Genomic DNA, 20,783 nt, shown 5'->3' with positions numbered 1-20,783 from the left:
ATCACAACGAGAGGAATGCAAGGGTTCTAAGCAAATGTGAGACTAAATTAGTAAATAAAAAGGCAAAATACTTTAAATTATAACACAAACAAAGACCTTCACAAGACTGTATAAACAAATTACATTGAAAATCCTTGCCTCAGCTATAGATTAATTTGTTTACAGGTCTTATTTCACATCCTCTGGTATCAGCCTGAACATGGGAAGGGTGCCAATAGCTGGATGTGACTTTTCTATACGTGGCTATACATATGATGATTATGAAAATGATACTCAGCTTACAAAATTTAATTTGACATGGGAGGACTACAAACTTAAGGTAACAATTGTTTTTACAAAATTATTCAGTTTTATTTTTCCCTTGATGTTCATATATATTTCAGCATAAAGCATTATATCAGTAAGCATTAAACAGCATTCATGTTGAAAATGAAAATTTCATCCTTTGCTCCACTCCTGTTATAGTGAACAAGTGCTTTGCGAGACGTAAGAATGACTTTAGTAAGTTTGTTTACACTTCAGGCTAATTTATCATTACTTCATTACTTAGTGATAATCACATTAATAAATCCTGCCACAGTCATCGCCAGGCAAGTTTTGTGCATTTGGAGAGTTTGTGATATCATTAGAAGCTTATAATGACTTCAAGTTCATTTTGAAATATCAGTCCACCTTTACAGTTATGCAATACTGTTGTGCACAACTCATTGATATTACAGAAGTCCCAGTTGTTTAGCTTGCCGCAGGGTGCAAAGAGCCACTTTGACTTCAGGTTATACCATAGAAGGATTTCCTTTGCAGTGATACATATGTGTGAGGTACCATATCTCTGCAGCTCTTCTTCTTCTCAAGATATTAATTTCTAGCAGAAAAATATTATAATTACTGCTTCATTTATAGACTGCTAACAAACTTTGAGGCAGAATGGGCAGAATTATTGACTTACTGGAAACTAATTTTCAGGGTCATTACTTCATGATTCTTACTCCCTTTTTTTCAATCTGATTAATCAATGTAGGCTGATCTGTACTGTTGGCATATTACTCAGTATTGATAAAAGAATAATAGAATAATTTTTATGTGCTGAAGGAAGTACATAAAACCAAACATGTATATAGATGCAGCAATTCAGAATTAATTTAATTACAAAGCTATTTCTCAGTGCACGCAGCAACTTTGTTTACTTTCACCACAAGTTAAGAGTAATCCAATCGAATCACTCCAAAAATGACAGACAAGGGAAGGTAGAGACTTTAGTCTGTTTTGATTTGAATCAGTTACTTTACACTACATGCAATACAATTATAAACTTAAGAAACTCTTGAAACTTTAAGCATAGTTAGTGTTCAGCTGAAAACATGTTGTCTACAAGTAAAACTGGTTTTGAAAAGGGGAATGAAATGGAGTTTTGTCTTATGATTCTGCCACATTTATTGATCAATTAAGTGGTGCTCACTACTCACCATATATTCTGGTTGAAATCAATACTAGTAAACACATTCATTTTTAGAAATTATCATAATGGGAAACCTACCTTGTCACTCAGTTTTATTCAGCATTAAGTTATGATTTAGTTAGGCAAAGCCAGGAAACACAGACTTTGGTATTCATAATCTATAGTAGTCAAGGTGATAGTTACTTCCTGTAAAAACACTATTCAATTAAAAATTGGATCTACTATGTTAGTTTATGAATTCATACTGAGTAGTTCAGGAACTAGCAGGTTTATAATTTTACTTGGCTTACAAGAGTCCATGCAGCCAATATTTAGCAAGACACATGTTTTCAAAAGTCAAGTGATGGCATGGATCTTTGGTGAAAATAATTAATTCTGTTGTTCCCGTAAGTAAGGTTCCTTTCCAAAAATCTGAATGGTTATTTATGCTCACAAATCTGTACAAACATTAAACTCTGTGCAGGGCCTTTTACAATAAGCTTTTAAATTGTTGAGACTATCTTCCTTCAGCACCTTGGCAAGGCATCTTACAAGCACAAGATTCTCACCTTTTACAATAAGCTTTTAAATTGTTTATACTATCTTCCTTCAACACCTTGGCAAGGTATCTTACCAGCACAAGATTCTCACTGGTATCTTACAGTATGTCTGCTTCCTCTTTCCTCTCCATGTTGTCTCCTCATTTACCAAGAAGATGCACAGCTGTTGGCTATCCTCGATATTGGTTTTTGCAGAGCTTAAAGTTTTTAAATTTATAAATATCCTAATCCTGCCTATGACTTTCCAAACTTTTTGCATTTACATTTTCCAGGGAAAATGCAACAACTTTGAAAATATTACTTCTCAGATCCTGTTTCCATCAAGTGATTCACACTAAGAAATTATGTAACTTTGCAGAGAAGGCTAACAGATGACTTTTTATTGGAAAAGTTAAAATGTGTGTAAAATAAACATTTAGTCAGAAGTCCAAATATCCTGTTACACTACAGAAAGAGAAGCTAAGAAAGTACCCCTTGCTTTCATTTTGAGTGCATAGAGATTTCCAGTTGCCTACTTGATATATGCCATCAACCTGTTAACTTTTCCACCAGCATATAAAATTTCATTCCGAACCAAGACAGTGGCACATATAGTGATCACCATTACTTTTACTTTTCCACCAGCATATAAAATTTCATTCCGAACCAAGACAGTGGCACATATAGTGATCACCATTACTTTTAGATCATCCTAAACCTACTGGGAGATGAAGCAGCTTGCACAGGATAGAGTAGCATGGAGAGCTGCATCAAACCAGTCTCAGGACTGAAGACAACAACAACAACAATAAACCTAGCAAAACTAACCATAGGAGGTAAATGTACAGTAATGTGAATTTAAGAATCTCAAGCTAACTGAAGAAGGTTCTGCAAGATATTTGATTTTTAATTTTACATAATACTTTCGCTGTATGCTTCTGCAGAATAAACATTGTTTTTATCCCAGGTGCATTCCCCTAGAAGAATTATGCTATAGAGCAGTATTGGGTTGATATAAGAAAAGTATACAAGAAATCTCAACTGTAGGTTGGCACAATGACAAGGGTTTTTAAAATGCTGGAATTTCAACATGGTTTGTTGTGCTTCTACCACCATACTCAAACTACAGTGATTCAGGGCTGTACTGCTGTACATGACTACTGGTCCATCGTAGCTATGTAAAATTTCATCATCATTTGTTTTCTCAAACTGTTATTTTGGATTCTTCTTATTCTACCATTTATTATGTTAAGTTTCTTGAGCTTGTATTTAGTATCAACTTTTTAAAAGGGTGTTAATATTTAAAACTTCTGTAACAGTTTTTTTATGAATGATGAACTTGCAGTAGAGTTGTGATGGATCATAAATGCAATTAACTCTATTTTACCCAGTGAAATTAGAAAATTATGCATTTCCAGTACTTTCTTTAATTGATTCGAGGGTGTTGTAACCAGTCTTCAGTCTCTGAAACTGTTATCTAGTGATCTTCCAACCTGGGTATTGGGTTGAATCTATCATTAGTTGTATCGTTGTCAAAACTCAGATGCAGAATTGTTCTTTTCCATTATTGGATAACATAATAAATGTATAAGTAAAAAAATAATGGCACTTATGATCTGAAACAATTAGCCCCCAATTCTTCTTCAGACATTTGACTAATACATACTCAAACATTATACTGGCTATCATTCAATAGTTGAATGCAGGATGAACAAGGCATACAATATTAGTGCACTTGACTTCAACTGGCTGTTTTGTGCATCACTGAGCTTTTCGCATTTCATTAATTTGAGGCTGCACCATGAGTACCAGTACCTTGGGTCAGGAAAACCACCAGTCCCAGAGGTTGGTTGGTTGATTTTTTTTTTTTGGGGGGGGGGGGGGGGGGGGGGGCAAACAGCAAGGTCATTGGTCCAGTCTCAGAGGTAAATTCCTTAGGCAACAAAGTTTATCTCCATTGACCACTCCTCACAAGGTACAGAGATTGACATGAGCACAGAAACTCTGCAAATGGATGCTCAAAGCATGTGAAAAGCGTATCCAGACTCAAGAGTTCTGGTGCACATTTGGATACATCAGTGGAAGGGTATGAGCACAGTGAAAACCAAACGCATTGTGTTTTTGATGACAGGACACTGTTCAGCCTGGTGGTGGAGGTATTTTTATGTTGATGATGTGAATATTGAACAAAATTTGGTCTTTTATGCATCTGCCATTGTCTGCCTTTGGCAGATTATACAGCAGCCTATTGCTGAATCACATTCATCCATTTGTTGTCCTACAACACTCAGCAGCTACCTTTGGGAGACAACACAACACTCAACACTACTTGACTCTCTAATGATGTGAGGAACACTTGATGAACATGGAGAAGCTTGCACAGCCCTACCATGTCATTGAACATCACTGTTATTGAACACATCTGCAACACCATCAAATGAGATTTGCGCACTTTTGACACAGCTGTTACCAAACATCCATAATGTGTGAATGATACTTTAATTCAGTGGTCATGGATCAGGAAGGGTCCCAAAAAAGTTCAGTACCCATTGAAAGCATGCTATGAGGTAAGAGGCTGCTGCATGCAAGTAGTTAACTGCTATAGTTAATTCAACTGTTCATCTTTGTGTGTGTGTGTGTGTGTGTGTGTGTGTGTGTGTGTGTGTGTGTGTGTGTGTGTGCGCACGTGTGCGTGTATGTGTCCACTACATGACACAAAATAGAAAGACATCATTCATTTTATTGAGAAACTATTTATGCGACATTATAAGTCAAACAACTCTGAAGTGCACAAGCAGTTTATTTCAAATTCTTGCATTCTGATGGGAAATATTGTGTGCAATAAGACACTGTCAAGACTAATGCACAGCTGTGTACCTATTTTAAATTAGTGGTTGACACTAATTGAAGTAGGACTGAACCACTTCAGCCAACATGCATCTCCATTAGGTCCTGTTACTGCTCAGAACATTTCTTCATGTTATGTTCCACAATGCTGCACGGGAACTTTATGATTTTTCCTATTTCTTGGATTGCAAGACTGCCACTGCAGTGAACTGCTCATGAACTGATACTGAGCTGATTGATGTTGACACACCTGTTACGTAATTAGTTTCGTAAATGTGAGTTACACAAAAAATTAGCAGGGACTCATCTCAGTTTATTTACAGTCACATTGTCCCCACCCCCAGCAGTGATCACTGCTGGAGAAGATCCAGGTAGAGCAGGGTTTGGTGAAAAAGCCACCACTGGGAAAGGTAGCAGGTCAACATCCATGGGTACCACTGTAGAACACCAAGGTAGGATGAGGCTTGATGGAAGATGCATTAGCTGTTGTGGGTCTGGATGGTCTGCCAGAGTTTGAGAGACCAGGTAGCTGCTAATCCAGATGACGCAAATGACTGATTTTCTCAACTTTTCCAACATCCCCGAGAGGAGGCCACAGTAAACATCATTGATCCATGGTGAACAGAGATCGTGCCATGGTGTGGTGTAACCAGTTGTTCCACCTATTCCTTGCAATCAGATGAAAGATGTTCTTGTAAAAATGTTGTTTACATAGTTAGCATACAGAGAATCTCCAGTGTGCACACTTTGATATTGGTTTGTGCAGAGATGATGCAAGGAGGGGGAGCACAGGATATCAGCAAGGTGTGATGCTATTAATAGCTTCTACCTGCTGAAGAGGTGGCACTTATACTTTGGCATCATGGCTTGGCAGTGTTTTGGAAGGCACAGAGTAAGCACCCCTGCTGACAATGTAAACACCTACAAACAGTTGATAGCAGCTGTGTAGAAATGTCATTATCTTATGTTCTATTCTGAGATTCACTTCAGATATATTGTTCTGAGTATGAAGAGATTTGTCACCTAAATGATGTGTATGTTAAATATGAGAACAACCAAGTACAGACAAGTTCTCTATAAAGGCAGTTTTGACAATTTGTAGTGAGTTGGTGTAATATGAGAATAACCAAACATGGACCAGTTCTGTACAAAGTCAGTTACATAATTTTGTAGTGAGTTGGCATAGATGTGAGCTATCTTACAGCTCTTGCCCCTCTGCATTTGAAGACAAAATCCAATGACAAAATTAGTGGCACTAAATAGGAGGCCCATTGCATCAAGGAAACACAAGAAGTTGACTATAAATCTTCAGTAAGATAATAGTGTTCATGAACAACATTGAGGTGACAGATTGTTAGTGAAGTTGTTGGTTCAGTGTGTGAAGTGTTGTTGAGATTTATTCTATTGGTTCTTTGTGCTGGTTTTAAAATGTAATAACAGGATATCAAAGTTCTCAAGACTACACATTGTAGTTATTATACGTCAAATACTAGAAGCAATATGGGAAGCACTTTAGCCTAAATATTAAAAAAACTAAAAACATTGAAAAAGTTAGACTATTTAAAAAATTGTATTAAGACCAGTTACGAAGGATTATCTAAAAATATTAATTCACAAGGACAAGCCTTAGAAGAAGTATCTACCAAAGCAGTCTCTTCAAACAGTAAAATTTCCAAAATAGATGTGAGCTTAGCCAAATTACTTAAGGAGTTACAAAATGAAATACAAGAACAATGGGATTTAGTAACAAACAAGGTTATGGAACAATTTAAAGAAGTGAATGATAAGATACTGCATACAGGGAAACTGTCCACCCAGTAGATTGAAGATAAATATCGTCAAATCTCAGAAGCACAAAGCCGAGTAGAAGCCTTAGAACAAAGTGAAGATTTGAAGAAGGAATTAGTGCACCAAACATTGCGACTAATTTGAAGGAGCATCTACAATAGTTAGTTGAATGGAAGGGACAAAATAAAGTTCAATTAAATAGTGCTACCAGCTTTCGGTGCATTGTAGAACATCAAAAGGTGATTCAGAAGTTGAGTAATGCATTATACAATACCCAGAAAGAACTTACTTAGAAAATGGCTATTAATAGTTCTAGGTTATCAAATGATGTAGTTTAGAAAGTCCAACAGGGAAGTGGGATGGGTTTATACAAACATTTTCCAAAGTTTAAACCTGATGTTGAAGTACACCCTATTTATTTTCTGCAAATATGTTTTAGATCATTACCTAATAAATGGGGAGATCAAGAGAAAATCAACTTCTCTCTTGGTTATTTGGTAGGGGATGCTGCCAAATAGGGAACATCTAATTTGGAGTATTTTAAATGCTGGGATGATGTTCAGGAGAAATTTAAGAACATATACTGGTCCTCTAGTACACAGGAGAAATTGATTTTAGAATTGTTATACCTGAAACATTATAATGGCATTTAGGGAGTATTTGGATAATCCAATCAGAGACTTACGCCTTGTGAAAATATTAGTACACAGATAACTGCATTATGAAAAAAAGGAAATTAAGTGTGGAGAATGTACAACCATTAGTGATTTGTTGTCCTGCATTGAAGGGTTAGACAAATTAAATAAAGAATGTAATGACGATATCCAGGGAGAAAATCAGGGCAACACTAAGGGGGAAGGTAAACGTTTTCCCAAGAATATGGAAAGAAAGATGGAAACTGATTTATGTCATGTGAATAACAGAAATAATTGTCATTCACAAGAGCAGAGAAAGAATAACACAAGTAATAAAGAGCTTGTTTAAAATACAGCCAACAGTGATACAAGAAATGTTATATGTATGTACATATCTATTTCCAAGAATGGGGTCCTAAAAGGGCATAATTCTGTTGTTATAACATAACACACCCAACATTATGGGATGTCAGCCAGGACCAGGATATGATAATACAATTATAGGCCTATATATAGAAAAGTTGATAGCATTTACCAGTGAAATATCTATGCAAGAGTGGCTGTTGGATGAAAGTGAAGAAATTAAGGAAAACCAAACAAAACCCATAGTAATTGGGCAACTATATTGAAAGAAAGTACAAATGTTTATAGAAACAGGCAGTGAATAAGTGAAATTTCCCTGATCTCTACAGATGTATATATTATAGGGATCACTGGAAGTAGAGGTAAGTTAATTAAACAAGAAACATGTGTACCTATAAGTACAGAAAATTGTCAATTTGTGCTAACTTTGCTAATAGTACCGAATGCTAATTTACAAATATTGTTTGGTGTAGATTGTTAATTAATGTCAAAACTGATTTTAGATTTTGATGCAGAATTATTGTTCTGAAAAATTGATTGTTAAACAGTAGTACCTTTTAAGATGAAACCAAATGAAACAAGATGCATTGATCAATAATGTATGTTTAAGTTTGGTGGGCCAGGAAGTATGAATATTGATAACAACCAAAAATATAGTGAAGTGTACAAATCTGTCTTCTTAGGAGAGAAGCAGAAAAAAGAGTTATATCTTTGTTGGCTTGTTTAATAGGCTGAAGGTTTATGTACTTTGACCAGCACTCTTATCATTACAAAGACATAAGTTAACTCTCCTCAATATGTAGGTAACAATAACAATAATAATAAAAACAGCAACAGCTAAATCATGCAGTCCTGTTGGTATTACTGAACATAACTGATAATGTATTTGGCTATTAACTTATAACATAGATGGCTATTGTCATATTTAACCTTTTGACATACCTAAGTTTACTATTTTCCTACTAGTTCTTCAAGTAATAAAATTTATTAAATGCTTAATGCACTTCCAGATACCTAAATGTCCACATCTTTTCTGGATCAATCATATTACATCTTCCACACTTTGAGGTATGCATAACTTCCATCTAGATGTAGTGTCATTTCATCTCCAGAATAAAATATCATCAATAATCATCCACAGCTCCTGGTCATCTGGTAGCCTTCCTGTGTGAGCACATCACTGATATTTGATGCTAAAGTGTTCATTCATCTTTCTACCTTGCTTTATTCTTGGGACTAGTGTCCCTGCCTTGCTATTGATGTAACTTAAAGTTAAAAAATTAATTGCAAAAAATGACACCAGGTCTCTCAGTACATTTTATTTCATTCATAACTAAAGGTAATCTTGTTAGTGCATCAGGAATGTGGTTCTGAGAACACTTGATGTAATTTACTCATATTTAGAATTCTTGTAAAAACAATGCCCACATCATCAAATGTTTATGCAGTAGTCTAAATTATATTTGGAATTCTATGGCTCAATGATCAGATAAATAATTATTTTTGATCACAAAATTCATACTTGAAACTCTAAATGATAGCTAGCAACTCCTTTTCTGTAACTGTGTAATTTAACTCATGCTTCTTAATGCTCCTAATTGCAAAAGTGATATAGTCTTATGTTCACCAACTTCCAGATTCCATCTCCTAGAAATAATTCTGTCGTGACACCATATTCTGAAGCATCTGTTGCTAACTTAAACATTTCATGCATCACAAGATGGTTCACTATAGATACTTTCACTAGTGTTTCTTTAATGTTCTTAAAAGCTTCTGCTGCTACTGCATCCAATACCCATTCAGCTCTTTGTTTTAATAGTGATAACAAGTGAGGATCATTCATTACCTGACCCTGCACTTATTGATTATAAAATCTGGCTTTTCCAAAGAATGGGTGTGATTGTTTTATGATTATGATGTTCCAGTCAATTTTTTGTAGCTCTTATCCTTTCCAGGTCTGGTTTAATTTCATGTATTCCTACAGATACTGTACCTTAAGAACTTTAATTCCTCCCTACCAAAATGAGATATCTGTAAATTAATAGTAATACCTTTTGCATAAAAGTTTTGTAGAGCTTCTAGTAATAGGGTACTATGCTCTTCTCATACTTGCAAGTAACAATTTGAATGAATTTTTAGCACAGGAAGATAAAAGTCATGCAGATATCTCAAAGTATTATTGTGTACCCACAATGAAGGAAATTGGCTGTCTATGTATGAATTATTGTTCTAACAAACAAACTATAGGACTTTTATTGGTGAACCACTGTTAAACTTGTTTAAATGGCCACCTTCAATGTCTACTGAAGTACCACTGTTAAACTTGTTTAAATGGCCACCTTCAATATCTACTGAAGCAGAGGAACCTCATAATATGGTAAATGACAACTTACAAATACAAGTGGAAAATAGATTTAAAAATTGCAGTGAAAATGCAATTGTAGCAGCATTTCAGATTAATGATTTAGTACTAGTTAAAATTTTTCATCCTAACTTTAATTTAAAAAAGGAAACAAGTAAATTTTTCCACATTACTGAGGACCCTTCAGAGTGCTCAGTATACTGCATCCAAAGGCAATATACTTAATGGGCCTGGAGACTGGTTGGAAAAAGGACTTATATAATATTATATGTTAAAGAAATTTAAACCCTCATGAGAATCTGCCACATTTTCAGGTTAGCAGATTGATGACCAACAGGTTCCAGGTTGATTGCTTCATTACTTCATATTTTGTTTTCTATTGAACAGTGTCTTCCTCTTTAACTGTCCTATTGTCTATAATGTACATTCCTCTCTGACTGTTCTTTCTTAGAGCATGATAGTAACAGGAGAAGCCTGTTAGTCAAGTACAAAGAAGGTACATTATTAAATAATGTTTATATGCTGTATTTGAGTACTTGAAATGTAATTTTTATGTCCATCTTTTGATTTGCAGCTCCTTGTATTGGCCATGTTTGCAGTTAAAATTTTTGGGATTTGAGGCCCACCAGTTACGCAAAACACCATTTTTCTCAGTTCCTACCCAAACATGTTTCGGCACCACTGTGCCATCATCAGTGGGTTTTCGTTTTTATTTTTTCTGCAATGTGAACATTTTTGTTGCATGATTATAAAATTATGTGCATTTTTAGTTCAAACAACAGATCGTTTCTTTTTGTAAATACCTTTACATTTGGTGAGCATGAATTTTCTGGACCACTTTTGTGTTAATTATTACAGGTAGCTTGTCATCTGCAACCAAACGATGTTGATGAGAAAGTTTTTTTTTTTTGCTGAGAGTTAACCTATTTTCTACAGTGTAATTTAGTTTTTCACAAAAATAGGTGCGAAAACAATTTCAAATTCTGAAGATGCAGTGGACCCAATTTTGTGGAGGTATGAGAGAGAAGAGGGATAGATGAATCCAAAGAAGGCGTGGTCTTGTCCTTGGTCAGATGAATATGTGGAAGGAATGATCTGCACCATTTCGTTATCACAAAGATGATAATGTACTTGTGCAATATATGCCCATAAGATAATGTGCAAGCTGAGCTCTAGTAAAGGAAGTAAGCTGTAATGTGACTATTAGGCTAATGATGTATTCTCCAAAGTAGTCAAAAGATTAATAGACTTCCCTGGACAAATAACTGATTCCTGGAATTCTCATTTCCTTATATTTTGACTTCTTCCAGAGCTAACTAATTTTTGAGACCACGGAGAGTGGTGTAGATTAAAATGTTAGCATGTAACTCCATATAATAAATAAAGAAATTAACCTTGTCTGTCTCAATAAATTTGAGAACCTGATGTGACTGTATACAACAATTTAAAGACAACATAAAACTGATTATCAATGAGCAAAAGTAATGAAATGATGATTGACCTTGATCAAATATAATAAATATTTTATGGGTTTGCCTTCTGCTACAAAAAATCTAATGATGTGCTTACAAAGCAGTTGGTTGGCTATATAGTAGCTCAAGAAAATGGGTGGGAAGAAAATGTTTTACTCTTTAGTTAACTAAGTATAAATAAAGGCTAAAGATATAACTGAAATACCACGACTGCACCTGGGCTCTTCAGTAGTTGTGTACTCACCTGGTGATGGCCGGACGTCTCTGGGCCGAAATATCGTGGCAGAATGTCGACAGGATCCGGCTGCATACCCCGAAATTATTAGAAGAACTGAAATGGAAATTAAATTAAATCACAGACTTGAAATGATTGACTTAAAACATATACATGTTTTACTGTGTAGAGAAATGAAACTGAATTAAGTTTCACAAGATATAAATTTCTGCAACAGTATTAATTTATCAAAATTTGAAGGTTATAAAAATATTTTAATTAGCTACGTAAGTTATTTTACATTACATTCTTCCTTTTAGTGGGGAAATCTGCATTGTAATAGGTTGTTGCTCCTCTTCCCAGCAATCAGATGAAAGATTTTCATGTAGAAATGTTGTTTAGATAGTTAGCTTGTAGATAAGCTCCACTATTTGTGCAGAGGCAATTGGATGAGATTCTGAGTAATAAGTCATAAGACCTAATGTTGCAGACATTAAATGTGACAACAATGAAATGCAGAACAGTTCCCTTTAAAGGCAATTACATCATTTTGGAGTGAGCTGGTGTAGATGTAAGCTCTCTTACAGCCCTCTACTCTCTGTATTCTGAGACAGTCTCATGTGATAATTAATGGCATTGCACAGTAGGTTGACTGCATCAAGAAAACACAAGAAGGTGACGCAAATCTTCAATAAGATAAAAGTGTTCATGAATAACATCAAGGTGACAGGTCATTAGTGAAGTTGTTGGTTCAGTTACAACCCATAACCAGCGCCATAACAGTTCAACCAATGTAGTTTGGGTGACATCTGAACTCGCAAACTAGCAGGCACACACTGTGGCAATTACTGAGAAAGGAGAGGCCACAGGAACAACATGTGCCATTAGTGGGTGCAGCCTGGCCAAGAGGGTGCAATGATGGATGGTTTTGAAGCCACTTCACCAGTCTGCAACCATCAGTCGAGTTGGCCCTGTATGTTGCTAGAAAATGACAGAGGGTGTTAGGTGTAGTGTTTGTTATAACCTTTAATCACAATAATTGTGTGGATATTCAACACTCTCTCTTAGAAACAATAGCTGATCACATGATTACAACTCAGTCTCTCGTATTCGACTGCCGTGCCGTGACATGCGGCCGGTGCCGTTCGTAGCTAGGTGGCGCTCCCACGCTCAGCTGATTTGCGGAGCGCCTCTATCGCCGTTTGCGCGTACTGTAGTGGCGACACTGTTAAATGTCATGGCACTATCACAACACTTTTCCCCCCTTAAAAAAAAAAAAAAAAAAACACTCACTTCCTTGGAGACATGGACAGTGCGGAGACATCCATGGCCTCTTGTGAGGCCCTGAGGGGATCCCGCGGAGAGACACGAGAGTATGGTTGAAAATGTCCAGGACGGAAGCTTGTGCGTGGAGCATGCCTCCTGGATGAGATGATGGGTGAAAACTCCGGAGCAGCATCCATAGGTGTCATGGACCTGGCAGTGTGCTCCAGCAAGATGGGTCCCGGAGAATGCGGCGGCGCGACTGGGGCCGGTTCCGGCATACTCGGAAGCAGCAGCGACGTTGGCTGCATCAACATGGACGGTAGATCAGCAGCAGCGACAGGACTGGAATCCATTTAGGGCGAGATCCATACCCTCGTGCCCACACATCGGCGCCCACCGAGTATTTTCTCGCACTAGGGGACACAGCACAAGGCCTGACAGGGTGAAGCAGGTGCAGTAGAGTGTGCGGTTGGCGGCCATGCAAGAGTTCAGCAGGGCTGTGATTACCCAGAGGCGTGAAGCGATAAGAACTCAGAAATTGCAGCAGAGCGTCATCTGTGGAAAAATCACTAAGGAATTTTTTCATCTGGCATTTGAAAGTGCGGACAAGGCGTTCGATCTCCCCATTCGATTGCAGATGGAAGGGAGGTGCTCCAACATGATGAATTCCTTGTCCAGTACAAAAATCACGGAAGGCCTGCGAAGAGAACTGAGGGCCATTGTCCGTGACGATCGTGGATGGAAGACCTTCTAGCACAAAGTTTTTGGACAAAGCCAGCGTCGTCGCCGCAGTGGTGGGTGACGGACATCTAACAACAAACGGAAACTTTGAGAAGGCGTCAGTCAACAGTAGCCAATAAGTACCGAGGAAGGGGCCAGCAAAGTCGGCGTGCACCCGTTCCCATGGCTGAGCTGGATCAGGCCACGGAGAGGGCATTGTACGAGGTGCCGCCAGTTGTTGAGCACACTGGCCACACACAGCAACCATATGGGCGATGTCTGAATCAATTCCGGTCCAATAAACGTGTCTGCGGGCCAGGGACTTAGTCCGAGAAATACCCCAATGGCCTTCGTGCAACAGTTTGAGAACATCTTTGCGAAGAGAGGCTGGCACCATGACCCGTGGAGATGTGCCATCCGTGGCCAGAAGAACAACACCATCACGAACAGACAGACGAAGGCGCAAGGCATGGTAGTTGCGAAGGGGATCTGATGCGTGGCCTTTGGTCCTGTTCGGCCAAGCCCGTTGAACAAAACCAATCACTCGACGCAGGACCGGGTCCCACGCAGTAGCCGACGCGACCTGCAAACCTGTAAGTGGAAAGCCCTCGACCGCACGACGTTCTTCCTCATCAATGTGGAAACAGAGGAGTTCATCACGATCAAAAACAGGGTTGGGGCCCATCAGCAATCGCAACAATGCATCAGCGTTGGTGTGCTGGGCCGTGGGGCGATAGTGAATCTCATAATGAAAACGAGACAAGTATAAGGCCCAACATTGCAGGCGGTGAGCCACCTTATCCGGAAGCGATGCCGATGGGCTGAACAGGGAGACCAGCGGTTTGTGGTCGGTGATGAGGTGAAACTTAGAACCATACAAAAAAACACTGAATTTTCTTAGAGCATAAATGATAGCGAGCCCCTCCTTTTCGATTTGAGAGTAACGCCGTTGCGCCTCGTTGAGGGTCTTGGAACCGGCTTCTGTGGTTGCTGGTTTTGCTGCGAGCGTTGCGGCCCAACGCGACGTTGTTGACGCGAGTGAACCACCGCCACATTGTCGTTCTCCCGTGAAACAGGCAAATTGCCCGTGTCGAGAGTTGACTGTACAGCGCCTACATCACACCATGCGTCTATTTGCACGCCAGCAGCGTGAGACACTTTAAAGGATTGAGTGATGCTTAGAACTTCCGACAACGATGGGTTTGGCAATTGTAGGGCACGTTTTCGAACTTCTTTATCAGGAGCAAGCCGTAGAACAGCATCCCTAACCACTGAATCAGCATAAGACTCGTGATGTGTGTCCGTGACAAACTGACATTTCCTACTCAGACCGTGTAGTTCCGCCGCCCAAGCCCGGTAAGATTGATGGGGCTGTTTACGACACCGGTAGAACGCCACGCGGGCGGCAACGACGTGGGTGTTTTTTCGATAATAGTCAGACAATAAGTCACACATTTCTTGGAAGGACAGGGAGGCAGGTTCCGCAGAGGGACTAACTGAGATAGCAGCTGATAGACACGAGGGGAAATCCAAGATAGAAATAACGACTTACACATAGGAGCATCGACAACGCTGAAAGCCAAGAAGTGTTGCCACAAACGCTTCTCAGAATCCTCCCAGTCTTCGGCGACCTCGTCATAAGGAGGGAATGGAGGTGGAGAAGAGGAAGACAGACGATGAGTAAGCGACGTCGACAACGCCTGAATCGCTGCCGTCAGCTGTGTTTGTTGAGCCTGAATAGTAGCCGTCAGCTGTGTTTGTTGTTCAATGAGCGCTTGCATAAGCTGTTTCATGTCTGCCCCGTCACGAACACGCAAATCCACAACGCTGTGAAAATATCCCATCCTCATCGCCAAAAAGTGTCATAACCTTTAATCACAATAATTGCGTGGATATTCAACACTCTCTCTTAGAAACAATAGCTGATCACATGATTACAACTCAGTCTTTTGTATTCGACTGCCGTGCCATGACATATGGCTGGCGCTGTTCATAGCTAGGTGACGCTCCCGCGCTCAGCCGATTTGCGGAGCGCCTCTATCGCCATTTGCGCGTACTGTCGTGGCGGCACTGTTAAATTTCATGGTACTATCACAACATTGTTGGATATAATTTTCAAATGTGTGATGACCACAACATAGTGCTTCATTGATGAACATCCATTTGCAGTAGAATTCAACCCCAAATAAGTCAAGGATAGTTGCAGGAAAGAACTTTTATACAGTGTGCATTTGAGTCCTTTTTTTTTTTTTTTTTTTTTGCCAATCTCTAGAACAAAAGCTCAAGACTGCGATTCTAAGTGAGGTGTGTGGACTGATTTTACAGAGTCCATCAGGGGTGGTGGAGGATAAGTTTCCATATTAGTTAGTGCCTCTGTCATCACTTTGAAATTGCATGAAGTGTTAAAGTAGCATTGGGTTTGTATATTATTACTAGTGAAGTGACTAGGGGAATTGGTGTTATATATTTATCAGTGAGTCTATCTAGTTCTGCTTTCTCCACAGTCCAGGGCGCCAGGTAACCTTTGAAGACGTGTTGGGCACACATTGATTTAAGAATGAACTATCTTCCCTAATACAGGAGAGAAAATTTTAGCATTTCTCACACACAGAATCTTTAATGAGAACAAGGCACTTTGGAGTGCATCTCATGCACTGTTTCATGAACTGTAAATTCTTAAGCATGGAAAGAGATTACTGCAAAAATACTGTCACTGTGGGGTCGCTACTGCTAGAAAATTTACTGGCCAAGTAACTTGGTTTTAAGTGAATACAACTGGAAACTTTCCTAGAAAGGGCACTTGATGATGTCACAGGTCCAAATATCTGTCTCATCTGCACCCCTAAACTTAAATTAGTAGATTAGTATGGCAAGGACACACAAGGACCAGTGTTCAAAAGTAACCTCATATGGTATTGGCCAATGAACACATCAAAGTACATTTGTGGGACTGTGTCATGAGACATTGGTACTTCCAGAGGTTCATCACTCAGATGATTTAATTTTATAGGTTGAGACGTAACTGCATTACTCTTGCAGCTATCACTTTTTGTAACAACTGTGGCATGTTGTGCACTGACAGGGAGTCATTGGATGCGTGGCAAGTAAAACAATGTTAGGCATGGTTGTTTACAAGGTCATCTGAGCCATGGAGCAGATGGGTGCCCTGCTAGAGATAGTGTGGGATCCTACATTAATGGAGAGCTGGCTGCAACATCTTACATCATACACAAAATCTGGGCTGTATGAGTAGTTCACAGGCTTAAGCTGTTTGCATTACTTCTGTTAGAGACAGATTTGATTTCCTCAGTGCATGGTTCCTCAATTCCAAGACAGAAATAAGATGCACTATTACATCCCTGATTAGAGTGTTTACATAGTTATGCCTGCACAACCATTAAAAATGCAATTCCGAATTAATCCCTGTAGGGAGATGGCCCAGTCTGCATATTGTTGGTTGTGGTTATTTTTTCACTCCCAAAATTCTATTGTGGCTGCAATAATATGTTTCTTTGTAGCTAAATGTTGTTGTAATATAGAAAATACTGTAGACAGTTCAAGTTCCACTAGTATCATTGATGTGCTAACTCTTGTATTATGTGATACGGTACAGGATTTTCTGACAAGAACACAACCATTTGTCTTTCTGTTTTGCAAAGATCAGTGCAGTCATCAGTAGTAAGCATCCCACTTTTTACATTGTTCATTAAATAATGGAAAGACTATAAACACAGGTGGTGTTAGCTCCTGACTGAGTATTTTGGATTAGAAGCTTTTGTAATTGCTTTCCTCTTGAAAACTCACATTCTCAGCCAATTACAAAAATGTCTTAAGTCTATTTTGCATGCATTATATGTCCTCAATCATCACCACATTTGTAAAAGCAAGCTACACCCAAACTAGTGGGGACACACATTGTATTATCTACAAAGAAAAATATGTACAGAATTCTTCTCAGAAACAGTGCAAGCTAATTTACATATGTTTCCAAAGCAATGTCCAGTCCCCTGAATCAAAGTTCCAGCTATGACAAACATAGTCTGTGATATTAGCACCTGAGCCAAACCAGTAGTCCACTTACCACACAGCTCACAGATCAATTTACAACAAACTCAGACTTGTCCTCTGCCAACTTATAAGCTAGGTTTTGAAGTGTTTCCATCACAGTCACTCCTCTTGGTAGTGACACCACAGTGATCAACTGCAACATTGCACCAGCTATTCAGTTTCCATAGAGATGTTGTGAGGTTCCACTACAGTTAGTACGCAATTTGAGGTTGAAAAACAGTCAAGCACTAGTGTGTCATTACAAAACCACCTGGAAACAATGGCCCATATAAGCATAATTTTTATTCGCATAGATATCAATGGTTGTGTGTAAATTGCTAGAGTTGCAATGTTCTTTGGTGACTAGAACAAGTAACAGAGACCATTAGTGTTGTCACTCCATCACCATCTTATCATGGTTGATAGATTATTAGGCACTCCCTGCAGGAGGGTAATTAACCAGGATACCAATTCCAGAAATGTGATTTATCAATCGAATGTTGATAGTTCCCTTTACCTGCAAATCTTCTCTTTCTTTACTTGGGTCACTGCCTGAAATTGTCGTTCTGATAATTTCCTTCAGTTCCCAAAAAAAAAAAAAATTTAAAAATTGAGACACAAAAATTAAACAATGGAAATGAAAGGTTGGCATAAATAGAATACAAGGAAAAGATAGATTGCTACTCACCATAAAGATTGCTACTCACCATAAAGATGAGATGTTGAGTTGCAGGCAGGCACAATGAAAAGACACATTAGCTTTTTGCCAGAGCCTTCTTCAGAAAAGAAAACATACAACATTCATTCAAACAAATAAGCACACCTCTTGCGCAAATGACTACCATCTTGAGCAGCTCGGACCAGAATGGCATTCTCATCTGAGCTGCCAGAGACATTCCAACGTGGAAAGATGAGCATTTTCAAAGAAATCTATATCAGTAGAACTCAAAACATTGTTTGGACTTCATATGATAATGGAAAGTCTAAAATTTCAGAGAGTTTGAATGTATTGAGAAATGGCATTGAAAAGGCAACTTTTGTTAGATATATGGGAACTCTGAGAAATGGCATTGAAAAGGCAACTTTTGTTAGATATATGGGAACTCTGAGAGCTTTGAGAGGTTGAAATCTCCCTGAGATCTCAGAGATAGGATCTTTGGAGAAGAAAAAGGAGAGACTAGCAGTGCATTCTTGATGCTGCAGCAGTGTGGAGGCTCTGAAAATTTTCTCTGTGCAATAAAATGATTAATTTATAACCATGTCATACATTATTCAGTAATGGCTCTAGTATTCCTTACTATGCTACTTCCACATTGGTGACCCCAATGTGATATGATGTGCCACAGTCGGTCCTGGTCTGAGGAACTGCCTTGGGGGCATTCGGTCAGCATACAAAGCTGACATCCATATGTCATTTGTCAAGATCCTGTACAGCAAAACCCTATTGCTTTCTGTGGATTTTACACAACCTATGTTTGCCACAGTACACACTGACCTGCTGAAATTAGTGGATTGAATTTGTACATATATTGAGAACATGTTCACGCTGCCACTGTCACCAAACATGCAGTCAATGTCGTTGTTCATCAGGATCTTTGCCAGTATGAGTTCATAATGATATGTGATGACATCAATGTCCAGCTGCCAGCCACCATACACAGGGCCTAGCAAAGTGCTGTCCTGTAGCAAAGAAACTGTCAATGTACTAGTGTGTGGTGCACCAATAACAGTGTCACTTGCGAGGCTCAAACCCTTGTGGCTCTACAGGAGAAACACATGACACCCTTCATAGACATTGGACCACCCAGTTCCATCACAGGTGAACAGACTATACCGACACCCACAACATCACCCCTGATGCCAGCAACACAGTCAGCCACTCACAGAGCTACTATCACTATCACCTGTACTGGATGTCACCTCCAAATCACGTTATGACTACATCAGTTGCTGCATCAACTGCTGGTGCAATATCACCTGTAGGCCATTCACTAATGTAGCTCCTCCACATGGTACAGGCCTCAGATGAGCTCACCACCATTCTATGGCAGACACCTGACACATGCCTCAATGAGAAACAATTAACTTGCCCATTACTCACAGTGAATGCAAGCCACAGAGGTCCACACTCCCTGCGGGGGCACTGTGGGAACATCAAGAGCTTAAAGAGGTCAAAGCCTCTCTGATGTCCCAGGAGGAGGATCTTTGTGGGAGAAAAAGCACAGACTAACATTATATTCTTGATGCTGTAATGATATGGAAGCTCCGTAAATTTACTCTATGCAATAAAACAGTTCATGAATAATCATGTCATACATCATTCTGTAGAGGTTCTAGTATGCATTAGTACCCTACTTCCACAGACAGTACATCCAGAGAAAGATTTTTCCAACTGAGAACAAATTTGCACATCGAAAACAAGATGGCTACAGTAGCTGACAATAAAGACAAGTTTTACAAAGCTTTGGCCTGTATAATCTATCCTGTGTAACCGATATATACAGTTACCTGTAGAAGAAGAGTTAGCAGTTGTTGGGACAGTGATCCCGTGTACAGAGGAAATCTGATTAGATTAGATTAGTTTCTAGTTCCATAGATCCATGCTGAGGAGAGCCTCGTGGATGTGGAACATGTCAATTTTTTTATTCTTTTTATGCTGAAATAACAATACTAATAGTATGTGTATATACAATACATCATTTTTTTAGCTGAAATAACAATACTAATAGTATGAGTATATACAATACATCATTTGTTACTATTAAAAAAATCGTCAATGGAGTAGGAGGAGTAAGTCTTTCAGGCTCCTTTTAAGCTGATCTTTATTTGCAACTAAATTTTTTATGTTTGCTGGCAGATAATTGAAGATGAGTGTTTCTGAGTAGTGGACCCCTTTTTGAACTGAAGTAAGTGCTTTTAAGTCCTTGTGCAGATAATTTTTGTTTCTGGTATTGTATGTATGAACTGAGCTGTTTGTTGCAAAAAGAGATATATTATTTAGGACAAATTTCATTAAGGAGTAAATATACTGAGAGGCAGTAGTCAGTATACCCAGTTCTTTGAAGAGGGTTTCTACAGGACGTAAATGAATTTAC

The 20,783-nt window shown here is 38.7% G+C and overlaps 1 protein-coding gene across 2 annotated transcripts in view; it reads left to right on the top strand.

The window, feature by feature from the left end:
- Positions 1-20,783, top strand: part of LOC126271867 (lysosomal acid glucosylceramidase-like) — a 195,053-nt gene that overhangs the window by 123,917 nt on the left and 50,353 nt on the right. For both annotated transcript variants that reach the window (XM_049974206.1, XM_049974207.1), the window contains exon 5: positions 166-319. In XM_049974206.1, the coding sequence (XP_049830163.1) occupies positions 166-319 (154 nt within the window). The remainder of the gene's footprint in view (positions 1-165; positions 320-20,783) is intronic.

This window comes from Schistocerca gregaria, chromosome 5 (genome assembly GCF_023897955.1).
Source record: "Schistocerca gregaria isolate iqSchGreg1 chromosome 5, iqSchGreg1.2, whole genome shotgun sequence".
Taxonomy (NCBI): domain Eukaryota; kingdom Metazoa; phylum Arthropoda; class Insecta; order Orthoptera; family Acrididae; genus Schistocerca; species Schistocerca gregaria.
Note: the sequence above shows the minus strand (reverse complement) of the source record. Positions and strands in the feature narration are given on the sequence as shown.